This window comes from Corvus cornix, chromosome 1 (genome assembly GCF_000738735.6).
Source record: "Corvus cornix cornix isolate S_Up_H32 chromosome 1, ASM73873v5, whole genome shotgun sequence".
Lineage (NCBI taxonomy): Eukaryota > Metazoa > Chordata > Aves > Passeriformes > Corvidae > Corvus > Corvus cornix.
In genome coordinates, this window is record NC_046332.1 from 13343181 (window position 1) to 13367910 (window position 24730).

General features: G+C 34.5%; 1 protein-coding gene across 2 annotated transcripts in view; it reads left to right on the forward strand.

Moving 5' to 3' along the window:
- NCAM2 (neural cell adhesion molecule 2) overlaps positions 1–24730 on the forward strand; it is a 283919-nt gene that overhangs the window by 160427 nt on the left and 98762 nt on the right. For both annotated transcript variants that reach the window (XM_039556490.1, XM_039556494.1), the window contains exons 7-8: positions 3359–3519; positions 11706–11851. In XM_039556490.1, the coding sequence (XP_039412424.1) occupies positions 3359–3519; positions 11706–11851 (307 nt within the window). The remainder of the gene's footprint in view (positions 1–3358; positions 3520–11705; positions 11852–24730) is intronic.

The window sequence follows — 24730 nt, forward strand, 5'->3', positions numbered from 1 at the left end:
TTCATTCTCGAAATGAGCATAGAAGCGATTTTCATGAATTCTTCATCTCCTTTGGAACCTTTGAACAATGTTAGATTAAGGTTCTCTTCCTTTGACTGATACCTTCATCTTCTTATGCCATAGGTCAGTTGTGAAGTTGAATTTTTCTCTTATGTGATTTGAATCCCAGGAGATGTAAATAAATAGAATGCAAAGTTAATTACTTAATGTGGCTTAGAATTCAAAATTTAGTGAAGATGAGGAAAAAACCCCTGAAATATGTATAGCCCAAATTAAAGAACCTATTTAAATTCAAATCATATTATGTTTATTTGATGTCTTTGAAGTAATTTTTAAATCTCTCCTATCTAACCAAAATCCATAAGAGTTGCCTGAAATCTGCTATTCTAAATGGCTTCGGTGTAAGACAGCAAGCATTATGGTATATATTATGAAAGAATGCATAAATTTCCACCATTTGTGGATATCTCCATTAACAGTTGTAGGATTTTTTCAGTGTTTTATAAATATAGTGCATACACAGGCCAAGTGTCTTGGGGAGACACTTATGTCTATATCCATTGATCAGAGCCCACTGAAGGATTTCCCTTTGGTTCGACAGCCCTTGAAAAGCTGAATTTTTAAACCATTCATTAAATACCTTTTGTACTGATTTTACAGCAGCTTTTCAGCCTTGTGGACTGGATATTGAATCATATATGTGCAAACTTCTGTTCCTCCTTCAGGAACTATCTCATAATGAGGAATATTGGCTAATGTGCCTACCTTCCCTTTTGGTTGGCTTTTTTCCCCCTTTGATTCTCTTTTAATTTTGTCTGATTAGGGTGTAAATTCTTGTCAGTAGAAAATATTCTTGGTTTTTTATTTGCTGACACTGAGATTTTATAAAAAGATACGTCAAAAAGAACATTTATCCCTGTGACAGGTTATTATTATTGATATGCAAGCAGGGAAAAAAGATGAGGGGAGAAAAATTCTTGTTTTTTCAGAGGAAGCAAACAATTCTAGATGGTATTCCAGTCCTAAATTTCTGCATCAAATTTCTTAAATCTCTGTCCTGAAATTTTCAAGTCCATTTTCACTCATTTAGCCAATTAAAAGGATTCATAATCATCTGATCTCTTCATCTGTCCTTGGTCTTATCTAAAAAGTATGTCAGGATAAAGACACTGGCTTTCTACAATAGTTCAGATGGGGTTTTTTTGGAAATTAGCCTGAGCATAGGAAAACCAGATCAACATAATTTTTCTTGGTTTTGAGAAAAATCTAGAAAACATTGTCAGTGAATGTTAGGGAAGTTTATCTAAACTGATTTATCTAATATTAATATGCTTGTCATCCACTGTGAAGATAACTGAATCCGTTTATGAGAATTAATGGCCAATTATTGCCTATTTTGTCCTCTTCAGTGTGCTTTTTTGATGTTGAAACAAAGTTGGCACTAACATCAATTTTAGTGTGTTTCTATTTTAATAAACAAGTGGAATTATGTCTTGAATTTGATAAAGTTTTAATAATATTTTGGAAGGATTACAATCTTTGGTCACAGCAAAGATTGTATTTAGATTTGATCAATTTAAAATAGATACATCTGAACTATTGTGTCAATTTTTCTCAAAAAATGCTTGAGTTCACTTATAAAAATCAGTCAGTTCGAAATACCTTGTCAAGAAGAAAGGTCATCAAAGTTTAGTTGCTGCTCTATTTAATATATATATATATATATATTTGTTGCTATTTTGTGGACCAAGAGAATCTAATTCTTTTTCCATATAACTGGTATCTCTGTTGAAGCTGATATTACATTAATGTAAAGCATAACCTTCAGAGAAGCAGTACACTAATGGAATTAAATTAGCTAGGACTGAAAGATAAAGATCCTAATGTAGCTACAGGTCATGAACTGGAAATCTTTACTTGTGTGAATAGTCCTACTGAAAACATTGTTTATAGCTGTGGAGATAATTTACACTGTAAAGTTTAGCCAGATCAATTTCCTGGTCTTTGCTGCCAGGACGTAGAATGATCTTACAAAGGAAATAATCTACTTTAAGTACATTTTCCATGTTTTCCTGTTATCCAATATCAGCATCAATATGAATCTGTTCACTAGAGGGTCTAGGGAAATGCTCATAATCGCATTTCTGCTGAAAAACTGCCATAGATATCAATGATTGTGAAAACAGGTACCTGGAAATTACTTCTAACCTTGAATATAGACTTTTTTGTCCTAAAAGAAATCACTAGGGGGTTTTTGGTTGTTTGGGATTTTTTGTTGTTTGTTTCTTTGTTTGTTGTTGTATAGTGGGTTTGAGTGGGTTTTTTGTTGTTTGTTTCTTTGTTCTGGTTTGGTTTGGTTTTCTGTGAGACTATCTAATATGGAAAATTAGGCCTTTCCTGTTCTATAAAACAATTTCTGTGATTTGCTTTGGAAAGGAAATGAACAAGTATCATAATAATGTCTTGAAATTGGTAACTAGGTGGACTAGAGTTATTTACAAAAAAGTGTTACTAAAATGCAAACTATATAGATATCAGGGGACTCCTACTAACAGGTATGAATTCTCCCAAGAAATAAGCAGTATCCACACTTGTAGAGAAAATATGATTTAGGAGAATATGAAATATATTTAGTTATCGTTATATGAGAATAAAATGGAAATCATTGTTGCTCAAATTTGAAATAAAATTAGATGTCCTAAACCAGGCATATTGAATAGAATAGAATATTTGAGTAATGCCCTCTTGAAAAAGCACCTGTGTGTAGGCCAAGGTGCTCAAATGGACCAGTCAAGCCTCAATCAGCCCACAGAATTGCTTGCAGATTTTATTATTTCTGTACCATCTGGTCAGAACTCATTCTAACATCTGGAGACATGCCTGCTTGCTAAGTTGTGGCTAGCCAACAACAACTGAGAGGAGATAATTTGGATGGGTTCTTGATGTGCCAATAGGCTCCACGTGAATGAAATTTAATTTTTTTATATAAGTTGCTACATTGTTACTACTGTGAAATGCAGTAGTTACAGTTTCATTACGCTTTTAATAGTTCCTCACATACAATATATAACCGATTTCCTTATGCCCTTCCTTGAGCATAAACCATATGTAAAAATCCTATCCACAACCATTTTTCTAACATTAGTTCAACATTGAATATTTAAGAATAAAAGTATTGTAGTATTTTTAATGCATATATATCTTTTATAACCTGAAAATTTAATTGTGATTTTTGAGGCTGGTGTAGTAACAGTCTCTGACCCTTAAATATTTTCAGCGTATTGATGCTTCCATAGCACATTGTTGCTGGAACCTAGTGTTTGGTTTATACCTTTTTTTTTTTTTTTTTTTTTTTTAGGAATGGTAAACTTATTGAAGAAAATGAAAAATATGTCCTGAGAGGAAGCAATACACAACTAACAATAAGAGATATAAAAAATATTGATGCGGGTCCTTATATTTGTAATGCTAAAAACAAGGCAGGAAATGACAAAAAACAGACATTCCTTCAAGTTTTTGGTAAGTACTGCATAATATAGTTCATCTTTCCTTTTAAAATGTGAACAGTAAGGAAATGAGGGATTAATTCACAATCTTCAGTAACATAGTGTTTCTGCAAGGTGCCTACTGGTGCAGCAAAGTGCTTTCTGTATAATTTTACAAATTCTTTCCTCCCCATTGGCTACTTAAACCTTTACATCTGAATTTCATTTTGAAAAGGTTGTTCTCAGCATTTGCTGTCTGCTATTCACATACAGTACAATGGAGTGTTAAGTAGTTAATTCACTCTGGTTTTCGTTTAGAAGTTGACTACTTGCAAGAAAACCAAAAGGAGAAAGGGGAAAATTCTGAAAGGGGGAAAACCAGGTCATTTTAATTTCTAAGCAGTGAATGTTTTTAGCAAGGCAATGCCATGCAGAGATGTTCCTGGTTTTTTTATTTTGTTTTTCTTTCTTGACTTGCATTTTTTAAGTGCATATTGCAGATGGAGTCACAAAAAAATTGTCTGCCCTGAGCTTCAAAGGATAAAAGTAATAACCTCAAACTCTTATTTCTTTCTATGCTCTACCACCCAGTCTGTGTTAATGATTCCCTCCTTTACATCGAACTGATAATTTATTTGAAGTTTTGTTGAGATATAACCTCATGAGAGTAGGCATTTGTGAGAATGTAGAAAACATCACTCACAATCACTGTGCAGGAAAAAGGCTGTAACTTACTTATGAAAAACCTACAAAAAATGAATGTGTTGGGGTTTTTTTACATTAAATGTAGCTTGTAGTAAAGAGAAAGATAATTTCTATTTAAACAGTTAAATGCCATACTTAGGTCAGGGGAAATTAACGTTTTAAAAAAAGGAAAAAGAAAAATTAAATATTAAATGTTTAACATTAATTCTCAGCTAAAGCTAATAATACAAAGTGAAAGAGTTCTAACAGGAGAGAGTAATCTGATAATTTACATTGAAGAGGTTAGGTGTTGGATTGTATAATGCTGGCTTTGGGGATCTGGGAGCCTGAGACTGAAGCCATGGAGTCAGGTGAACATGGTTGTGTTCACATGCATCCCACTGTCTCCTCTTCGAGAAACTTTATGCTGTGTTGTCTCCAGCTCTGTACTCCAGGTGGATTGCCTAACCATTGGGCTATTGTTCTGAGGTACTTGAGAGTTATTCTCAATTTCTTTTCAAAGGAAAGAAGATGGAATAAAATCTTAAATGTCATCCCAGCCTCAAGAAGTACAGCATCTTGGTTTGGAAAACTGGGATATTTCATTCAACTATATTTCCAAACTTTAAAAAAAATAAATTGAAGGAATAGAAATTAATTTCTAATTTTGATACCAATTTAGGGAAGTTTCAGTCAGAAATAAGTGTGTATTTTACTCAAGTAATTTTAAGTGTGATGGAAATTTACTTAGCTTTTGCCTAGAGCAAGGAAACTTTTTAATGAAAGGGATAGGGAAAAGGAGACACTGGTGTCTCCTAAGACTGAGGATTTCCTATATACATTCTTTCATCTTTTAACAACCACTTTTCTGGGGACTCCATGGAAAGCTAAATCTTAACGTTTAGTAGATACTATGAGTTGGTTTAATCCATTATGAACCTACACATCCTTAATGTTTCCTTGACATCCTAAACTCCTAAATTTCTTGCATCTTTTCATTCTGGCATGGAAAATTATTTCTTATGTTTAAGTTTCCACAGAACTCTGTAGAGTGTCTTCCACATCTCTGTCCTGAGTGGTTATAGCTAATTTATAGTGAAGTAGGGTTTTAATTTTTCCTACAATAAACTTTACTTTTGTCTCTTTCACACAGGTTAAATGCCTGTTTATAAACATATATACAGCCAACAACTTCTTATACTTTTTCCATTAAATGTGTCAAAAAAAAATCTGCAGTCTGAAAATGACAAGGCAGATGGCTGGTTATTATAGCTAAATGGTACACAAACAACTAGTTTATGTTAAATTGACCAATTAAATTGCATTTTTATTTCCCACTTCATTAGCTTATTTGTCTCACATGCCTGCTATCTTTAATTTTAATTTACAATGCAAATCTTTGGGGCAAAGACTACTGTTTCTACAACAGGGCTCTGGCAGTGTTGAAACTTGTAATAACAGTAATATAACCATAATGCAATAAAAATAATAGTAACATTATAGAAATCAGCACTTAAACTTTCAAGAATGCAGGACTTTTGAATAGATATACTCATCTCAGTGCCATGTAATAGCTACATATTTTCCTATGACCTAGATTTGTTAGTTTAACTTTGGAGGATTTTTCAGTGTCAGTGCTAAAATTTTTCCTCTGATACCAAATTCTTACTCTTGACAGTTTTCCTGCAGCACTAACACGTGCATGGAAATCTATAGGCACATACCCTGCCCTCCCCAGTTGATCTGTATCTGTGCTTTGTTCTAAAAAGAGAGAAAAAGCCCTGTTTCCCTCAGTCTTTCTGGGTATGATTTGAAGATCTCTCTCTGTCATCCTCTTATCTGCTATAACTTTTTCTGTATCATTAGCAATTGCTACCTAAAAGATCTCATCCAGATTAATGCTTAGAATTTGTGCTAAGGTTTTTAATTCAAATTCATTTATGTTTAGTCCTGCTGAACAGCTTGAAACCATAGGTGTTCATCCTTAAATTCTTTAAAAATATTCTTTGTTTTTATCTCTGTTTGGTAGCTATCACTTTCACCCATACTGTTCCATTTAATTTTTTTCTTTGTTTTTCTTTGCAGTAGTAACTAGCCATATTTATAAATATGTGTGTTTAGATACATCTAAATTATCATTTTCAATTATGAAATACCACATTTTTACATCTATGGACAACCCAAAAAAATTTACAAAAATAACATAATAACAAGTAGTTGATTTAAGAACAGCCAATAAATTCAATACGTTGAAGCTTCCTACATCTTCTTACTTTCTCCAACCTAAACATCATTTCTTCATGATTCCTTCTCCGAGGTGATGGTAGTAGTCTTCATTTAGAATAAAAAAATCTAATCAGACTAAATGAAAGAAAATTAGCTTTAATTAAAGACATATTCATGCTTAATATGAATAGTGTTTATGTTCCTAGGATTTTCATTTTGTTTGCTCTTTAGTTGCTTATTTCTACTTTATCACTCAAATGCTAGGTTATACAATGTGATGATACTTAGAGTTGAGGTTTTCAACAAGTATTCTCTTTTCTGTACTTGGGCCACAGAAAGATAAATTGCTATGTTTAATAATTTATTTTCTTAGAAATAAAAAATATTATTTCTTTAATCAGAATTGATAAAATGTTTAGAGGGCGCTCTAGTATAAGTTAATTCGACGTTCTCTATGATATAGGTGTTCTACCTACATAATCAGTGAGAGGGCAGTCTGAGTAATATTTTATTACAAAAGTATTTCATTGGCATTTCAGTGGGTTCTGACAAATGACTTCACAAAAATCAAATGAGGGAATACCTCAAAAAGCATTACAAAAGATACTTTGTAAGTAATGCATAGTTTAAACACATATTATTTTTATTTTCTAGATGCCTTTTTAAGTATAATCTGAATGTTGTATAGTGGAAAAGTTTTTTTAACTGTGTTCAATGTAATTTTTATTGATTATTGAGAAACTATATGTAATTATTAATACATTTTTTGTCATCTACCAGATAGGAGGAAATATAATGGACCTCTCCTATCTTACCCCTCCTGAGTTTGTTCCAAATGCTAAAATTCAAAACTTTTACATCAATTTAGACCCTCAAAATCCATTTGTCTTGGAACCAAAAAGGCTGTATTGTGTCTCTGAGACTGGGGTGAGAAGTTGTCTAAATTTTTCCCTTATTTTCAGTCTTAATGCTGCATTCCTTTTACATTTATAGTGCCTGGAGCATACCTAATTAAATTTCTTTTGAGCTTATTAAGTAGATTTATATGTGTTTTGTGGTTTATTTTGTTTGTCCTGAGAAGCTATTCTATACATATATGGAAGCTCTTCACATAAATTCACTGGTGTCTCTAGAAGGAGAATCCCATGGATCTGTGTATGGAGCTATCTGTGCCTGCTCATCCCAGATATTATGAAGTTCACCAATACAACTTCACAAATTACAAGTCAACAGTTACAGCTGTAATGTTGAAAGTTCACAGGTTTTCTGCATTCTTTTTCCTCCTTATTACTTCCTTAACTTTTTGGAATACTTCTAATTTTTCAAATAAAAAAGATCCAATCTGTAAAGACAGTGATGACAGCTGATGACACATCAAGAAGACAAGTCTTGAACCCCTCTGAGTGTGAAGTAGTAATAGCATTTTAACATGTTTCAGTAGTACCATCTGAAGAGATCAGGTTCACGATGCACTAAGTCAGCATTTCATACTGGTATGTGTGTGAATCCTTATCATGTAAGGAATCAAATTCCTGGAATCTCTTTCTTAGATATTTTCATGTTGGGCTCTAGCTTGTTTTCTAAGTTCAAATTGTACCAGGAGTTTCCAGGAGGATGAGGTTGCAGTTTTGCCACCTGATTCAAATGTGTCTGTGCTGGAAGAGAGCAGGAAGGTATGATTCCTTCTGGGATATAATAATCAAGAGATTAATAGGGCAACCATACAGACACACATTAGACCTCTCACCAGTACAAACATGTTTGTATCAATATCAAACTGTTTCAAGTAATTCTTTTGATGAGACATAAGCAGGACTATCTCAAGCTTTATAAATGTGTTGCTTCCCAAGTCTGATGAAACTCTTTTTTAAAGGTATGGGTAGCACTCTGAATTCATTAAATTCTGTACCTTTTCCAAGAAACTGATTGTAAGCAAAACCCTCAGATTGCCATCCACGTTCCTCGTAAGCTTTATGGGGAGGCTGTACGTACACAGCAATGAGACAAATCCAGAGGAAGGAATCTGAGAGAAACTTGTTTACTGAGGAAGTGTTAGAAAAATTAAGAACAACCTTCTTGGCTCAGAAAACAAACTTTTCAACCAGTAAACGTTGTTTCTTTATTTGGCAGCATCACTCTGTTCATATTTAACAATGCATGTCAAGTAATAATAGTTCCTTAGCTTAAATAATTTTTATGAAGTTTAGCTCCTTTCTAGATTCAAGCATTCTTTCATTTCATCCAGGTCATTTAGCTTACAAATGTTTAAAGTACATCACAACATCTATATTTCAATATTTTTAACTGAAGAAATCAGGAAAAACCTGAAGGCTTCCAGAATTTGCATTCCAAGGCTCTATATTTTTATTTTCTTCACATTTTCTAGAATACAACGAGCAAATACCAATTCTGTTTGAGAATGACCTTATCAATTTAGAAAGAACAGTCAAAAAATGGGAGGCGGGAGGGTGGGGGAGATTACTGTTTCAATATTCCTATCAATACTACTCTTGGCATTTTCAAATAGTTTTATTTACATGTACACAAATGTATTTTAGTATTTTCCAATGTCCAAAATGTCATTGAAAAGTATTCAAACAGTGTAAAAATTTTTAGTCAATAGTAAGTTATGACTTGTGACCTACAAAAATGAATTAATTAAATAATATCCCCCATATGAGCTCTCTTCTTCCAAGTAATAACTGTCAGCTAGATGTATTTGATGATTAATCAGTGCTTATTCCTTTAAATGTCAGGTACTCTTGTCTAAAATGTCAAGCTAAAACTTTTTGTCTTGTAGTGATCCATTAGAAGAAGGTTTTAAAGGAATTCAGAAAAACTCTAAGGTTAAGAGTTATTTTTGTGTTTTGGAACGTGCATCATCTTGAGCAAATTATATTGTTTGTCATGTTGTCCAGATGGGGAACTCATTTTGATGGAAATAATTATAATTTTTGATAATTTCTGGCATAAAATACTATATATGATCCCTCTAAAACAAACAAAAAAAAGTTTTATGTCTGCTGTAGCTCTTTCCTTTTTTCCGGGGATGAATGTATATCAAAGGAATGAAAGGATAGAACACATTATGTTGTAGCCAGGTGATATGGCTGTAGAAATAGAGGGCCTGAGTGCCAAGGTGAAATATTTAATAGGCATTTGAATGGTCCTGAAAGTGAGAGTAATAATTGAAGATATTTTGAAGTTTGACATAATTATCTTTTATCTCAGATTCTGGAGGTTTTTTTAGGTCTTTCCACTGACATTCCTTGTTGTACCACAGAGGAGTTTTGTATTTTCTTGGCCAAATTGATATCCTGCTGTAATGATTTGCTCGCTACCTTCTACTGCTTCCAATAACTCTGGATCCAGTTGACATTTCAAGAACTCCTGATCACTCAGGGTGTTTTCTTTCTGCACAACATGTCACTCACTGTAGATTATATATTAATGAAGCAGGATATTAATTCAGTGCTTTCTCAGGTAAAATGCTACTTGTTTCTCATCTCTGTGCAGTAAACACACAACAGTTTATTCATAATAGTCAAGGGTAAAACAGACAGTAGAGAAGCAGGAGAAGGAATATGGAAAAAAGGAATGAGAAGTGAGACCAAGAATTGTGTGGAGGGAATGGATAAAAGGTAGGTGATGTGCCTACAGGTAGTAAGTTTGGACCTGTTTTTATTATTCTTCTTGGTGATGCTGAATGTAGCATCTGGGAGACAATGCTTATAAAGGAGGAGTCATAAAATGAAACAGGAGACTGGACATAAGGAAAACACTCTTCACCAGGACAGCCAGGCAGTGCAACAGGCTGCTGAGAGGTTGTCTAGTCTCTGTTCTTGACATTTTTCAAGATAGTGCTCGACAAATCCCTGAGCAATCTGACCTGAACAGGGTCTGTTGATGCTGTGTTGAAGAGGAGGTTGGTCAAGAAGCCCTCCTGACATCCATTCCAACCTGAATGATTATCTCTCCCATTTTAAACCATAAACATAAGCCAATATTTCTCTTCTGCATAGCATACACTTTAGTAACCCTGTTGGAAAACAAATTACATCTCTTTATTTTCTATTTCATAAGGAGTACACTATAGTAATGCTTCCTCAAAAACAAAGCTCAGAAAAACTGCTTAGAAAATACACTGCTTTCAACAAATATACTTAAAGTTGAATTAAGTCAATCTTAAGAGCTGCCAAATTTTGATTCTCTTAATTAAATTTTATTCATTGCTTTTGGGTGTAAACCTATCAAATTATATTCTTATTACAGGATTACATGTTAGGTTTTCCAGGGGGATGAGTGTCTTCTTCAACGTATAAAGGGAATAGGTTCAGAGAAACTTATTAATCATTATATATGAGGTACTATATAGAACCAAAAAAAATTTAATGAAGATACTTGAATGTCATGGAAGAGAGTAATATTCTATGCACTAATACAGTACTAATGCAGAGTTCTTGTGTGATATTGTACAGATAAATCCTCCATGTAAAAGTGTTCCCATGTAATATAGGGTACAGTATAGATAGAGAGATGTAGCTGCTATGTAATTGAGGCTATAATGTGGAATGATTTGAAGAATGCAAACAATATCTGGAATTTTTACAATGTATCTTACTACCAGTTTACTTGGTTAGTGAGGATGAACACCTTTATATCAGAGGACTCTTCAGTTCTCCATAGTGTTAATACCAGTGAAATGTGTTGTTGGGGGATTTTGTTAAATTCTGTAACTGATGTAGGCCAGTGAAGCATTGCTAAAGATCAAAGTCAAAGAATGGTAATAATTCCTAATTTTGTTTCTGAATAATATGCATTTGAAGACAAACACAGGTTATTATAGAATCAAAGAATGCCTAAGATAGGAAAGCACCTCTGGAGACCATCTAGTCCAGAGTCAACAAGAGTAGGCATCTCAGGAGAAGTCTAGCTGGGTTTTGATTACCTCCAAGGAGGGAGACTCCACAGTCTCCTGGGCAGCTTGTTCCTAAGGGAAATAAACCCAGCCACCAAGCCAGATAAGCCAAGACCCATCCCACTCTACTCCAGCAAGGAAGCAGGATGTCCAGGTCATGGGGCATACAGAAATGGCTGCTGTGCAACTTGAGGTCAGAAAAGTTAATTGCTTTTATAGATAGTAACATTAAAACTTTAGTTAATCCTAAAAAACAAAAAAAACAAACAAAAAAAAAAAAAATAAAAAGAAAGAAAGAAATGTTCTTTGACAAAAATAAGATGGTTTTAAACACAGATTGTGATATGACATTCTTTGTGCAGGATCAGTAATGCAATTTGTATTCTTAACAGTGCAGCCTCAAATAATACAACTTAAAAATGAAACCACATTTGAGAATGGGAAAGCAACCCTCATCTGTGAAGCAGAAGGAGAACCTGTCCCAGAGATTACTTGGAAAAGGGCCATTGATGGAATGACTTTCTCTGAAGGTGACAAGGTAAATCTACCTCTAATATATAAAATATCTAAATATATATTGTCTGCCTAATCTTCTTCTCTTATAAGCAGAAAATTAATTTAGAGAATCTAGATTAATTCTAGATTCCTCCGGAATTAGAAAGAATTGCTATTTTCTAAGGCAGTAAGAGAGACATGGAGATTCTAAATTTTGAATTAAAAAAAGGAAAAGAAAAAAGCAATTAAATGCTGAAAGGAAATTCATCTCTGTAGCTTAAATTTTCATACATAATCTTTAATAATGGTTTCAATTTAATCTTGATCATTATGGCTACACATAGCCCTTCTTCAGTAAATTTGGATTCTGTCCAGTAATCCTCAAAATAAAGTGGAGCTTAAAGATAGCTTAAATTAAAAAAATCTGAGTACTTTGTAGTTCTTTATTTCCCACTTCTCCTTTTTTCTGCCTGTTTTTCTCTCCTTAGATTTCTTCCTTTCACAGAGGACAAACTGAGCCTATTTTTCCATTTTGTTTCCCCATTTTCATATTTTATTTCAAAAGTAAGTTGAGTAGAGAAAGATTACAGTATGACAATGGAGAAAGTCAGTTACTGTGGGAACAAGAGCTATAATTATGTGGAATGGTGAAATGAAAAGGGAATGGTGTAATGTTATTCCTGACTATGCTTGCAGCAAGCTGTGTTTCTACAGAGTTCTTCTACTTCCCTTTTTAATAATTATTTTAATATTTGAGCAAGTGTTTTCCTCTTAATTTCCTGACACAGACTACACAATTTCTCTGTAGTGGTTAAAGCAAGAGATACCATCTTTCTTGATAACTAATTCATAATTTTTATTCCAGATAATTATGTAGGAAAATACCTTATTCTTGCATATTCATAGTTGTTGCTTAAAGAACACGCACAGGTGAAAACCTATATAGCAATCATGCCACAAAGGGAGTTAGATACATAGTACATCACTTAGTTTATAGGGAATTGCTGTATATTAAGGAATTATGTACTTTCACTATTTGTGTTTTAAAGGAGAATGTCTGGTCTGGTCTAGTCTCTGACTTGACCTTTCCTGGAACTGAGGCAGTTTATGTGAAGCTCTGTCTACCATTCTCCTGTTCTGTGATTTCCACTTTGGAGCAATATAGCAGTATTTATATATTATTTTTTTTCTAATAGTTTTGCATTAAGACAAAGCAGGTTCTCTCTTCCTTAAATATTTCAAGTTAAAGGTCATCTTTCTGACTCGCAAAGACTACGCTTTGTTCAAAGGTTACAAATGTTAGCCACTCACTTATGTTTGAAATGTTCCCAAAATAACTTTCTAGATGAGATATTGAAAATGAGACAAAATAGCAGAAAGAAGCTCAAAAATGTTGGTGCAGTTGAAACCTGAAATCTGTCCAGTGCTTATATAAGACAGTCTTATGTTCTTAATTCCAGCTGCAGGTGGTTAAACTGTCCAGACATGTTGCTGGAGTACTCTCTGAACTGTGGTTCAACTCAGTAATACTGACAACCAAACGAAAATCTATATTCGCTTCCTACTGGTGTGCTGACAGACTCTGTGTGAAAGATAAAAAGAATGAGAATAAATACAGTTATGTGGTTTCCTTTGTTCTTGCCAAAGAAAGAACTGTGTGTTGCTCATGGGAGAGTTTTTGCTGAATCTTGAATAAACGTTCTGAAATACTGAATATGTTCTTGAGCTATAAAATATGCTGCTACATTTGCCCCATGGTCCTCCTGCTCTGGGCTGCCAAAGGCTTGGCTTGTGCTCTCCTACCAAATTAGGTGAATAGGGAACAAAACTGGCAGTTTTTAACAATTATAGACTACTTGTTAAATAATACAGCAGTGTTTTGCACACAGAAAGAGAAGGAAAAGGTGAATTGAAAAAATTGAGGGGGAGCAACATAGAACATAGTCTTAAATTGAAAATATTCCTTATATGTGACAACTTTTAAAGTAACACCCCATCATGCAACAACATAAATTATGCATAAACATAAAAATGATCATCTTTATTCAAGGAATTCATATTTTGAATTTTTGGGCCAGTTTTTTTGATATAGACTGCACCTTATTAATCATTTCTGTTGAATTAAGAGTATCTTTAGGGGATTATTTTTTTCCACAGAAGATGGAAGAACTGCTCAAGTGATAATATTAACATGATGATCATCAAAAGAACACAGAAAGTGCTGTTCTTATTTTTTTAATTTGACTTTTATTAATTGTAGCATGTAGCTCCTCAATCAAATGCTTCTTATTTTGCTAAAATGTAAACATACCTCATGTGAGTAAGGAAGACTGATGAATGTGAGATCATTCTGAGCCTGCATGGATTCAAAATGTTTTCTTTCCAATGATAGATCTTATAACTGGGACATAGGCTTTCCTGAGTTTTGAAATTATTGTGTCCAAAAGAATGGAAAATGTGCACCAAAGTCATAGATCAAAGAAGTAACCCAGCTGGGCTTAAGGAGGATAATATTAATGAGTATGAGCACTATAATTATCTCTTTGGAAAATACAGCTTTGATAAAGGATTTTCAGTACCTCAGATGTGTGTATTTGAAAGTTGAAGCCAAGTGAGTTCAAACCAGAAGCAAAGAAGCCTTTTCCTCTCTCCTTTTATCATTTAGCTCTTAGAACAATCTACCACACAGTGTGTGGTCTCTCTTTCATTGAGAATTTGAAATAAAGGGGTCTTTCCCTTTCCTCTGACTTCTCTTGAAAGTTAAATGAAAAGTTTTCCAGAAGGTCACATTAGATGACCTCTGTAATCCTTCTGTGGCTGTATAGCCCATAAATACATGGGGGTGGGTAAGGCTGAGTAAATGAATGGCAATGTGTGCTGGAAGGTGTCTGTCTCGCCACTAGAGGTTTAAAAATGGAAATGGAGGCTTAATCCAAGGCCACAGCTTCCTCTGCTGTTTCAGTGTCAAGATAAAGCTCTCTGCTTGGTTCACGTATTCTGCCTCTGTCCTTCCAGTCCCCGACTCCCCAGCACTGCCTGTCCTTGCACTGATGTGCCAACCTTGCTGTGCCTCTTTCAGCTGGGATTTGAAATGGCACATTCCCGCAGACCACTGTGCATCCAGCAGGCCTGGCCCTTTTCCCAGTAAAAAGAGGAGGCAGGAGAAGGGTTGCTTTTTCTAGAACAGAAGGAAAGACAGTGATTGGATTTGATTTGGCATAATCAGTTATGAAATGGATTTTGGACATGCACATACATCTCTACACACATCCCTGAAGGACAACACATCCTGACTGCTGATACAAAATTGTCGCTGGTTCCTATGTATACTGCAGAAGTGTGAGGGCAGAGTTTAATGCCCCACTTTCATCATATCTAATTCTAGCAGAAATATGAATGCTGATCAACACTGTTGGTAATTACCATTTCAAGCCCTGTTTTAGAATACAAATTACAATAACAGATGGGGCTTGATACGAGACAGCGGCTCCATGGTATGCAGCATGTGTCCAAAGAGGCATATGCTGCATACCCTGAGGAATTTACGATCTAAACACATAAAATGAATGAAAGGAAGCAATACAGAGATGTTCCAGTTGCAACTTGTGTGTTGGATTTAAGATAGGATTTTATACTCTGTTTTTTACTGTACTTTGTACTCTGTGTAATACAGATTCAATGAATGTCTCTTAAACACCTTATACTATTCTCCTTGTACCCCCAAAGAAAACCCAATCTGTGATTTTTTAATTTTATAGTGAACACTTCAGAAACAGTTTGAATTCTGCTTTCTCCCATTGCAATAATAACCTGGTGCTCCCTGTGAAATTTCCTATTACATTGTTTCTAAATATTGCAGAGTTCAGTATTACGAGAACAAATATTCAGAGACTAATAATTAAGTTGTTTTCCAAGTTTGAATTCACTTTCTATTGGCATGCAAATCATAAATATTTGGAGCTTGTAGAGTTTTTCATAGTTTTCATGATCAGGAAATAGGCAAAGGTAATCTTTTTCTTTGAAAGGTCAAGTCTATTTTTTTCTCAAGCCTATTAACTTCACTTCAGCTATTACAAATGTTAATAAAAAGAATCTGATTTTTTTTTTGCTTCTTGTTTATGTTGTTTGTCCCTGCACAAAAAGAAGCAGTCCTACAGTGTAGGAAACATATTGTCTTTCTTTTGAAACAGCAATGTGAGCCCTGTTAAATTCTTGCTCATCAAGGATCGTGTCTTTATTTGAAATTAATCACAGAAAACACAAATGTATCTAGGGTATTTTTATTGATTCCAGGAGATATCTTTATTTTTCTGAGCTATACAAATCCTGCTCTTTGTAAATAGCTCTCCTTTGAATAGCTGGAAAATGTACAAGGCCAATCTCTCTGCTGAAGAGGAGAAAATTGTTATAACCTGTTTCACCTACATATTGTGTGAAAAGCTTCTACTTACAATATCATAGAATACTTTTGTTGTTGCAATATTGGCACAGGCCTGCAAGCCAGAACAATTTATGTAGCCAGCCACAATTGTGTTTGATTATGCAATTGAAACACTCTGCAAACAATTCAATCAGGCATCAAAGTTCTCTTCTATTTTGATTTTAGCCCCAAATGAATTTTATTTGGCTTCATATATTAAGACTATGAAGTTAGAGAGCAAGAATATTGTGACTGGAAGAAGGTAAATAAATGAACTTGACCAACAGGGTCACTTAAATGTTAGGTAAGTAGTGCTGTTGAGAATATAGAGGTTTATACCCTGTGACATAAGCAGATAAAGGGCCACATATGAGCACTGAATAATAGAATTTCAGGAGCCACCTGATTCATGGAAATCTGAATACATTTTGGTGTTCCTTCATCGTCTCTGCGGCATGTTCAGCTAACTAGTATGGAGTTGGGACAAACACTTCAGTAACTAGAGGGAGCTAAAACTAAAGTGTGCAGTTTTGGGCGGTGACAGTATTTGAGCAAGAAGATTGATTTTGGAGGAGTAGGATTGTATTCAGTTAGAAAGAAAGAGCAGCTTTCCTGGGTGACCTGAGGAAGCAGGAAAGCTGTGAGCCAGTGTGGATATTTCCAAGTTCTCAGGTAGCTCAATCAGTCATCTGAGCTCCACACACTCCTTTAGGTAACAATGTCTGCAGTGATATGTAAATGAAGCCAAAAATTAAGCTAGTAATTATTTTGAGGTATTGGCTGTATTGACAACTCAATACTAAATGTTAGCCACATGACCAGAGGGCCCTTCAGACTTACTCCTCTTTTGGGATAGAAGGTAAATTATCTGTTACTCAGAGTAGACCCAAATGCCTGTACATACACAGAGACAGATGTATCCATGTTGTGTGGATGGCTGTCTGCATTGGTATTACACTAGCTCAGAATTCTCTCAATTCTGTACCTTTTTCCTTTTAGTAAAACCTTAGGGTCACTTTCTACTGGGAAGGAATTAAGTGAGCAGAGACAAAGTTCTTGATTATTTAAAGGAGACAAAAGGGCAAGAAAATGTAAAATTTAATACCGCTTCTGTATTAAAAGCTTAAACAACCTAGGGAAAGATATTAATTTAAGAACATGACTAATTTAAGCAGTTCTTTAATGGGATACCTTAAATTAAGTCCAAAATTGTTATCTCTTCTGTAAATGGATACTCTTTTTTGCATCTAATTTATATTTAAAATTCAAAAATGTTTTTCCATTTAATCCATTTGCTTATGTACTACCTATGCAACAAATAGATATTTTTGGGGTACTTTCTGTGGATTGCAGTGTTGCTTTTGCTGGCTGAAATAAAGCCATAAGGGCTTGGAAATGGTATTTATTTCCCTTCCAATATTAGGGGGTTTTTCCATTTAGTTATCAATGATGATATTAGGTGTGTTACACTAAAGAAGAGTGAAATTATCAGGGAGCATTTTATGGACTAACATTTCCTACAATACCAGTGAAGCTTGGACTGGAATATTCATTCATTTCTTCTACAACACAAATGGTTGTTTCATGAGCTTCAGCCTAAGTATCAGTTGTGTTATTTGCTAATGGTTTAAGAACTTCCCAATAGCTGTAGCCTGTCTGGTGAAATAGAGAATCTGCACCTGATGCTACACTAGGTAATACATCCACAGTTTGTAGACTGGAGTCAGCTGGAGTCATTATTCACTGATGTACTGCAGGACCTTCTCAAGAGACTTAAGAAATGTTGCATTTTCTGCATACTGCCTACATTGGGAGCGAGCACAATCAATGGTACAATCAGAAGTGCAATGCTGGAAAAAATGTGGTTTATGCTATTAAAATCTGTCTGCAGTTTTCCTAACCTGAAAGGCAGTTTGAGTACCTATATATATTAGGAGAATTTAAGTCTTTTGACTTAACTTTTTCAATACATTGTTTGTTTGTTTTTTTATCTAAGCTCTGTGTAAGAATTAGTTTTTGATAATTTATTAATGTCCTTAGTATGCTTATAAAAAACCCCATATTTTTCTGTCACATTCTCACTGTGCAATCTCTCCATGTGCATCTACTCATAAACTATTTTTGCTTCTAATACCAGCTCTCAGATTTCAAACACAGTGAAATTATGGTACTTCAACAGGACAATGATGATGTACCAGTGAATGTCTTGCTAGTTAAGAGGCTGTGAAAGTTCATCTAAAGTGTTATTTCTGTACATTGGGAAAAGTGTAGACTCTTTCCACCATCCCTTACTGACAGCTTATAAAATTCAGCAAACAGTATTTCTTAGGACCCCATAAATGGGCAATAGGTCTGAGTTTTGATTTATGGTCAAAAGAACTCCCATCTATGCATGGGCTCAACCTGTGCTATTAAAATTTCTAAGTGTTGCATAAATAATGTTATTAGCAATAAGATGATTTTTTGTCTTTCTATAAATTCCTGCTTGTGCAAATGAAGTTGTGACATTTATGAAAAAATTCAATGAATTAATAGCGTGTGGAAATCTTTACTGCAAGATGATCATCTAACATGCTTTAGTATGTCCTATTGGTAGCTTATACATAACATTAAAGTCCTCAGGGTTATATTACTTGGTTAAAAGGCTGTTTCTCACGTTTTTTGACTCACTCCTCCTTTTCCTTTTCTTCCTCACCCAGAAAATGATTATGTTTCTTCCAGGTCCCAGTCGTTCCTCCCAATTTACCTGCATACCAGAATTCTAGAGCTATGACTGATATTTCAGCTGTCATTAATTTATCCACATAGTCTTTTCAGTTAATGTGTTACTACAGATCTGTTTCTTCAGCCATGTACTAGTACATAACTTCTGATAATAATTAATCCGTTTCCTAATGTGTACAGCTGAGTCAGGAATCCTGGCAGCTGATTGCAAATAAGCAATAGATTGACTTAAAGATTTTGTTTCTCAATGAGACTTTCCCCAGGAGAATGACATATGGGTATTTGTGCTGCCATGTTGCAACATCTCCTTCCCAACCTATTTTAAACCCTAGTAGCATGACATTTTTCCATAATAGCAAACATACAATTTAGCTGATATATCCAGCATAAGCTTTTATGTATAGCCATATTTATAAATATAGAAATGTAAATAGAGAAACTGAGAACTGCATTCAGGACATCAATTAAATAAAATTACTTGAAAACAAATGCCCTTTCAGTTATGTCCAGGTTACCTCACTTTCTCCATTTTGCTTGCTACTACATTTTCCTTTTGTTTTTTCAGTTGCAAAAAGCCCTCCAGAATTATCAGGGTTTGTGAGCAAAGACTTTGTGATCTGTGAAGTCAGGATCTGTCCTGCTGACAGTTGCCTTCACCTTGTGACTCAAGCTGCGTCTTTTTCTGGCCTTCTGTGACTTTCCTTCCCCTAAGGGAGCCTTGCTGCTTACATATACCCCTGCAGGTCTCTGCCTCATCCCAATTTCCAGACAGACTTCCTATTTGCTGTCTAGCCATAATAATTTTAGTAAAATATACATCAACTTTACAGTAAACTGTGAGGGATCTCAAGTTGCATACAGTTACTGAACAACCTTTTTTTTTTTTTTTTTCTCTTTTCTTCCTTTCTTTTCTGCATACCTCACTACATCAGTTCCCCCTGCAACTAAAGTTAGACTGTGTCAAGGTTTGAATATGAATTCTGTGAAAATGAAATTAATGTATATATACATGAATTAATCTCTGTTTGAAATTCTTGCAGTAGTAGTAATTTTAAAGTTTCATGGGTAGGAGGGGTATATAATCTGTATATATCTTAAGAATTTGTTATTGGTCCAAGTAATATCAGTTTAAACAAAATAAACCAAGCAATTATTCTTAGTTCAGTTATAATAACTTGAACATTTTAATTAAATATTAAATTTAATTTAATTTAATATACTTAGATAATTTAATTATCTAAGTAATAAAGGGGGAAAAATAACACTATAGTTAAAATTGTTATGCAAAAGCTTCTTAGTTTTCCTTTCCTGTTTATAATCACCCAGAAACCAGAGGCAAGCTGACAGTGCTTGCTTTTCTTCACAAAAAAAAAAAAAAAAAGTAGAAAAGGATTGACAATTCACCCTCACTTCACCCCTCACCCTGCCTTGGGTCAGCTTCAAGTTATTTTTGTTCATTTTGTAATGCAGTAAGTTTACATGCTTTGTCTTCATGTGTGTCCTGCCACAGGTTTCTTTGGTTTCTTTCCTTTTTACTTTTTTCGCCATGTTCTCACTTGCTGGTCACTAAAGTTACAGAACTACCACCTCTAGTCCCAAGTTACAATAAAATTGGATTCTTTAAACTAAGATGCAGTTGTATAGTAAAATCACTGTTTTTAGTGTCTGTTTTATGTGAGGTCTGTATTGAATGAGAACATTGTACTTAAAGATTCCTGAGAATTTTGCTGGCCTGAATCCATTTGAGTCACATATTTTAATGGCATCATAGCAGTGTTGGAGTAGATTCAGATCAGCAAAATCCTTAGGAATAAAGCCACTAAATACAGTATTTATGAGGGAAACAGGATTTCTCATTACAAAGTGCTTATGTAATTATTCGAACTGTAGTATTTCTTCTGTACTTACAAACGCTCATTTGTGATTACTATTGTTATTTATCATGGCCAACACTAATGCTTGTTCTACTCTACAAGTTTATTTGATATGATGCTAATATTTTTGCCCTTAAAACTCATCAACCATTTATATCTTGTGATTTGCATCATTAAGATTTGTGATTTACATCTAGGATTTGCATCTTTAGCAGAATTAATCTTGAATGGCTGCTCATCATTTTTTCTCTCTTAAATATTTTTCTTACATATTCATTTTTGAGTAAAAGCCAATTAAGGAAAGAAGTTCAGTTTTCCATTTCATGTCTCAGTAAGTGTTTGGTGTCAGGATTTCATGTGTCATCTCTTTGCATAATGACTTAAGTCTGAAAGAAATTCCAGCATGAATGAATGAAATATCAGTTCATAATTTATAAAAGTTGTGCGAAGCATTCAAGAACACGTTTTTTCCTGAGACTGATCATGCTGCTAACAATCTGCATAGAACCTGCTGCCATTTACAATCTGAATTCTATAAAAGTACCTGGTGTGTCTGCAGCTGAACTGAAATTCAAAACAACAGTATTTTTTTCTTCAACATTAGGTTTTCTTGTGACTTCCCTGGTGCTACACTGTAGATCTACAAACAATAGGTGCTTCAATAATTTCATCTTTGTGGAAAAACAAATTCCTAGAAATTCAGGAATTTGCAGCATGCTGACATATATAATTAACAAGCTGAAGTTATAAAATATCACAAGGTCTCCTATAAAAGTCACTGAAGTCCAAGACACTGCTGTAGCATTATTCTGATTCACTGGACATTAAGGCATATGCACATAGCAATACTCTGGAATTTTCTGCTGTCTCCAACAGGTGCATGGATAGAATACATTTACCTGAAGAGAATGGGAAATATTGTGAATATACCATCCATAATCCAGAAGGGAGCTTCCATCAGCTTCTACACGATGATGGCTGTTGTGACTAACAGCCCTTTCTCTCATCATCAAAGGTAGATTTTCAGACTAGGAATTGCTGGTCACGTACATTTAATAGAGTTCTGGAATTTTATCATCATTTAGTATCAGCATGTCAGGTTGCAGAAGTTCTTATCTTTCATGCTGCTTCAAGAAACATTTTCATGGGCAATTAAGATCTGCTTAAATTTCACATATAAGAAGCATCATCCTGAAGTATATGACCTCAAGTTACATCTCATGTGGATGCGAACACAACATGAAATCAGAAAACTTCCTAAAAAATTGTTATTTGTGAAATTCCAAAGATGATTCTGTTAATTAGTGTTTGTTTTCTCCTTGAAAATTCAGTGATGTTACTGGAAACATGACCAAGACAACATAATGAGTTGGCAATTTTTAACAATTTGATCCAAAGAAGGAAGAACCAGGATTTTTTTTTTTCAATCCTTCTCCCCTGCCGTATGAGGATCTTCAACCATGTGCATCTGAAACAGATCCTTTGCAGGAAATTTTAAATACCTGCAGCTTTTACTCAAGTTACACATTCTTACAGTGACTGTTCTTTACTATGTTGCTCCATGTTTTGCAAAAGAAAAAAAGAGTCTCAATTCTAAGCCACTACCTCTTCATCTTTTCTGTGGTTAATATATGCAGTGTGCATCCAAAATGATACTCAAGTACACAAGGTGTCAGAAGACATATTTGGTAAATATGACAGGCAAAACTGACCTGTAGCATTTTAACTATGGACAGTGATGGCACTTTGCTCAAGAGTAAGTTCTCAACATTAGAAGAAAAACAAATAAAGGTATTTCAACTTGTCTAGATTTTAAACGAAGGGATTTTTTTGCTTGCAGTCTTGGACTTCAGGGGTTGAAGGAGTACTTTGACAGCCAAATGGTAAACTCTAGGAGGGAAGTCAGCTGCTCTAACCATCCAAGCAATATTACTAAAATCCAGCTACAAATGAGTCACCAATTTCTGCAACTGTTCTTACCTTCCATTCTTGTTTTCAGCCAACTCAAAATGCAAATTTTGGCAGCCCTACAATTTCATCTCATTTGGTTCTACATTTCCTCAGTGGGAGCTGGAGCATTGGCTGATAAATCAAACTCATCCACTAACCACACCATCCACCTCTGCCCAAGCGCAGCTTTCTACAGTTAGTAAGCGAACGACAATTTCTGAGCATCGTAATCAGCTAACTCTCCCCTCCTGCAAAATTACACTGATTTTACTAAAATGGCAGTGGACTTTTGCAGATTGAACACTCCATGGTATCTGAATAATTTATTCTGTTCCAGAAGCTGTCCTTGTCTCCTTGTGGATGTTGTCTCATCACATCCCCATCCTCTCTGCATGTGGAACCCTTGAAATTCAGTTATCATTGTTCTGGTACTGCCTTGAGAACTCTGGTTCTTGACTTTGAAGCTGTGTTTAGACCAGTCAGGTCAGCATCAGCTGGTCACGCCTTTGGGAATATTCACATGTGGAACTACAAATTATCTGAGACATTCAGGAAGGAAAAGCATGACAGAAGAAGTCAAGGAGTAAAATAACATGTATGGTATGACAAGAATTTTATCAAAACCAAAAATATATATTTACTTTTACAGAACCTGTAGCACTAATCTCAAATTATGCAATATCTCTCATTTTTTGATTATCATAGGAGTCATTTGTGTTTAACTACATAGGTAAGAATATTGCAAGTGCAGAAAATTTTCACCTTTTTGTTATTTCCCAGAAGTTACTTTTTATGTGGTGTCATTTTGGATAGTTTTACTTGGAGACCTTTGTAGAAAAGTTTTCATTACCAGCAACAGAGAACTAGATTGCTATCAGTATTCAAAATAAAAGGGCTTTTCTGTTTCTTAATTTAGGGAACATGCTTTTTAAGAGGATAAAATCACAAAATGACTTTACCTAAGTAAAACATTTTTCAGTGTCTCTGCTGAAGACTTTTCACTTGTATTTCAGCTTTATGCTGGTGATGAAGTTGTGGGGAAAAAAAACCCCGCCACCAAAGCCTCAAAATCCCCACTTCTATTTATGATTTCTATGAAATTCTCCAATTAACATTAACCATGAAAAATATTTTATTTAAGATTTTATTAGGATTTCTAAAATGATGTGAAAATGTAACTTCTGAAGGCTTTGTCCTTCTTCCAATGTCTAAGAGTGTGTCTGTTAACATAGTTGTTCTTTCTAAAGAATGTGTAAATCTGTATGGAACTGTCTTAACCTCATTCTTTTGAGACCTCAATGATTGTTCATGCTCCATGGTAGTAAGAGATACTGACTAATTCAGTGAATGAGCACAAATCATGAATATTGGGCCACAGAGATTATTCTGATTGTCTAGGGGTTTGTTCTGTCCCTTTTATGCTCTTTATTAATATTAAGCAATAAAATAAAATACAGGTTCTACATCTCTCATGCTATAACATTTGAAAGGGAAAAAAAAAAAGAATATCCCAATGTGTCCATTATTGTTTCATAATGTGTCCATTATTGTTTCAGAAAAGCTTGAGAGTTACTGACACTGTTAATTTATAGAGGTTATGTTTCTATTTTGGTTTTGGCCCATTGGCAGCTCCAAAGCTTTTTTCCTGGTGGGGATTTCTCCTGAGGATTACTGGGCAGATGGAGTGCTCCTATATGTGTGTCTCTTCATGTTTTGGTGCTGCAGTGTTATTGTAATTTTTTGTGTCATCACAACATGTCCTTGAATTATTTACCCAGATCTCTCTTATCTGACTTATACTATAAAGGAATATAACATAGCTTACACCAGTGTTTTTGAAGTCCTTTTGAAACTTCCCCATACTAACTAGAGTTTTTGATTTCATGTGGTAATCACCAGCATATTCTGGGATTCCTCTCACAGGTGGAGATGCCTGCATCAAAACGTTTCCTTT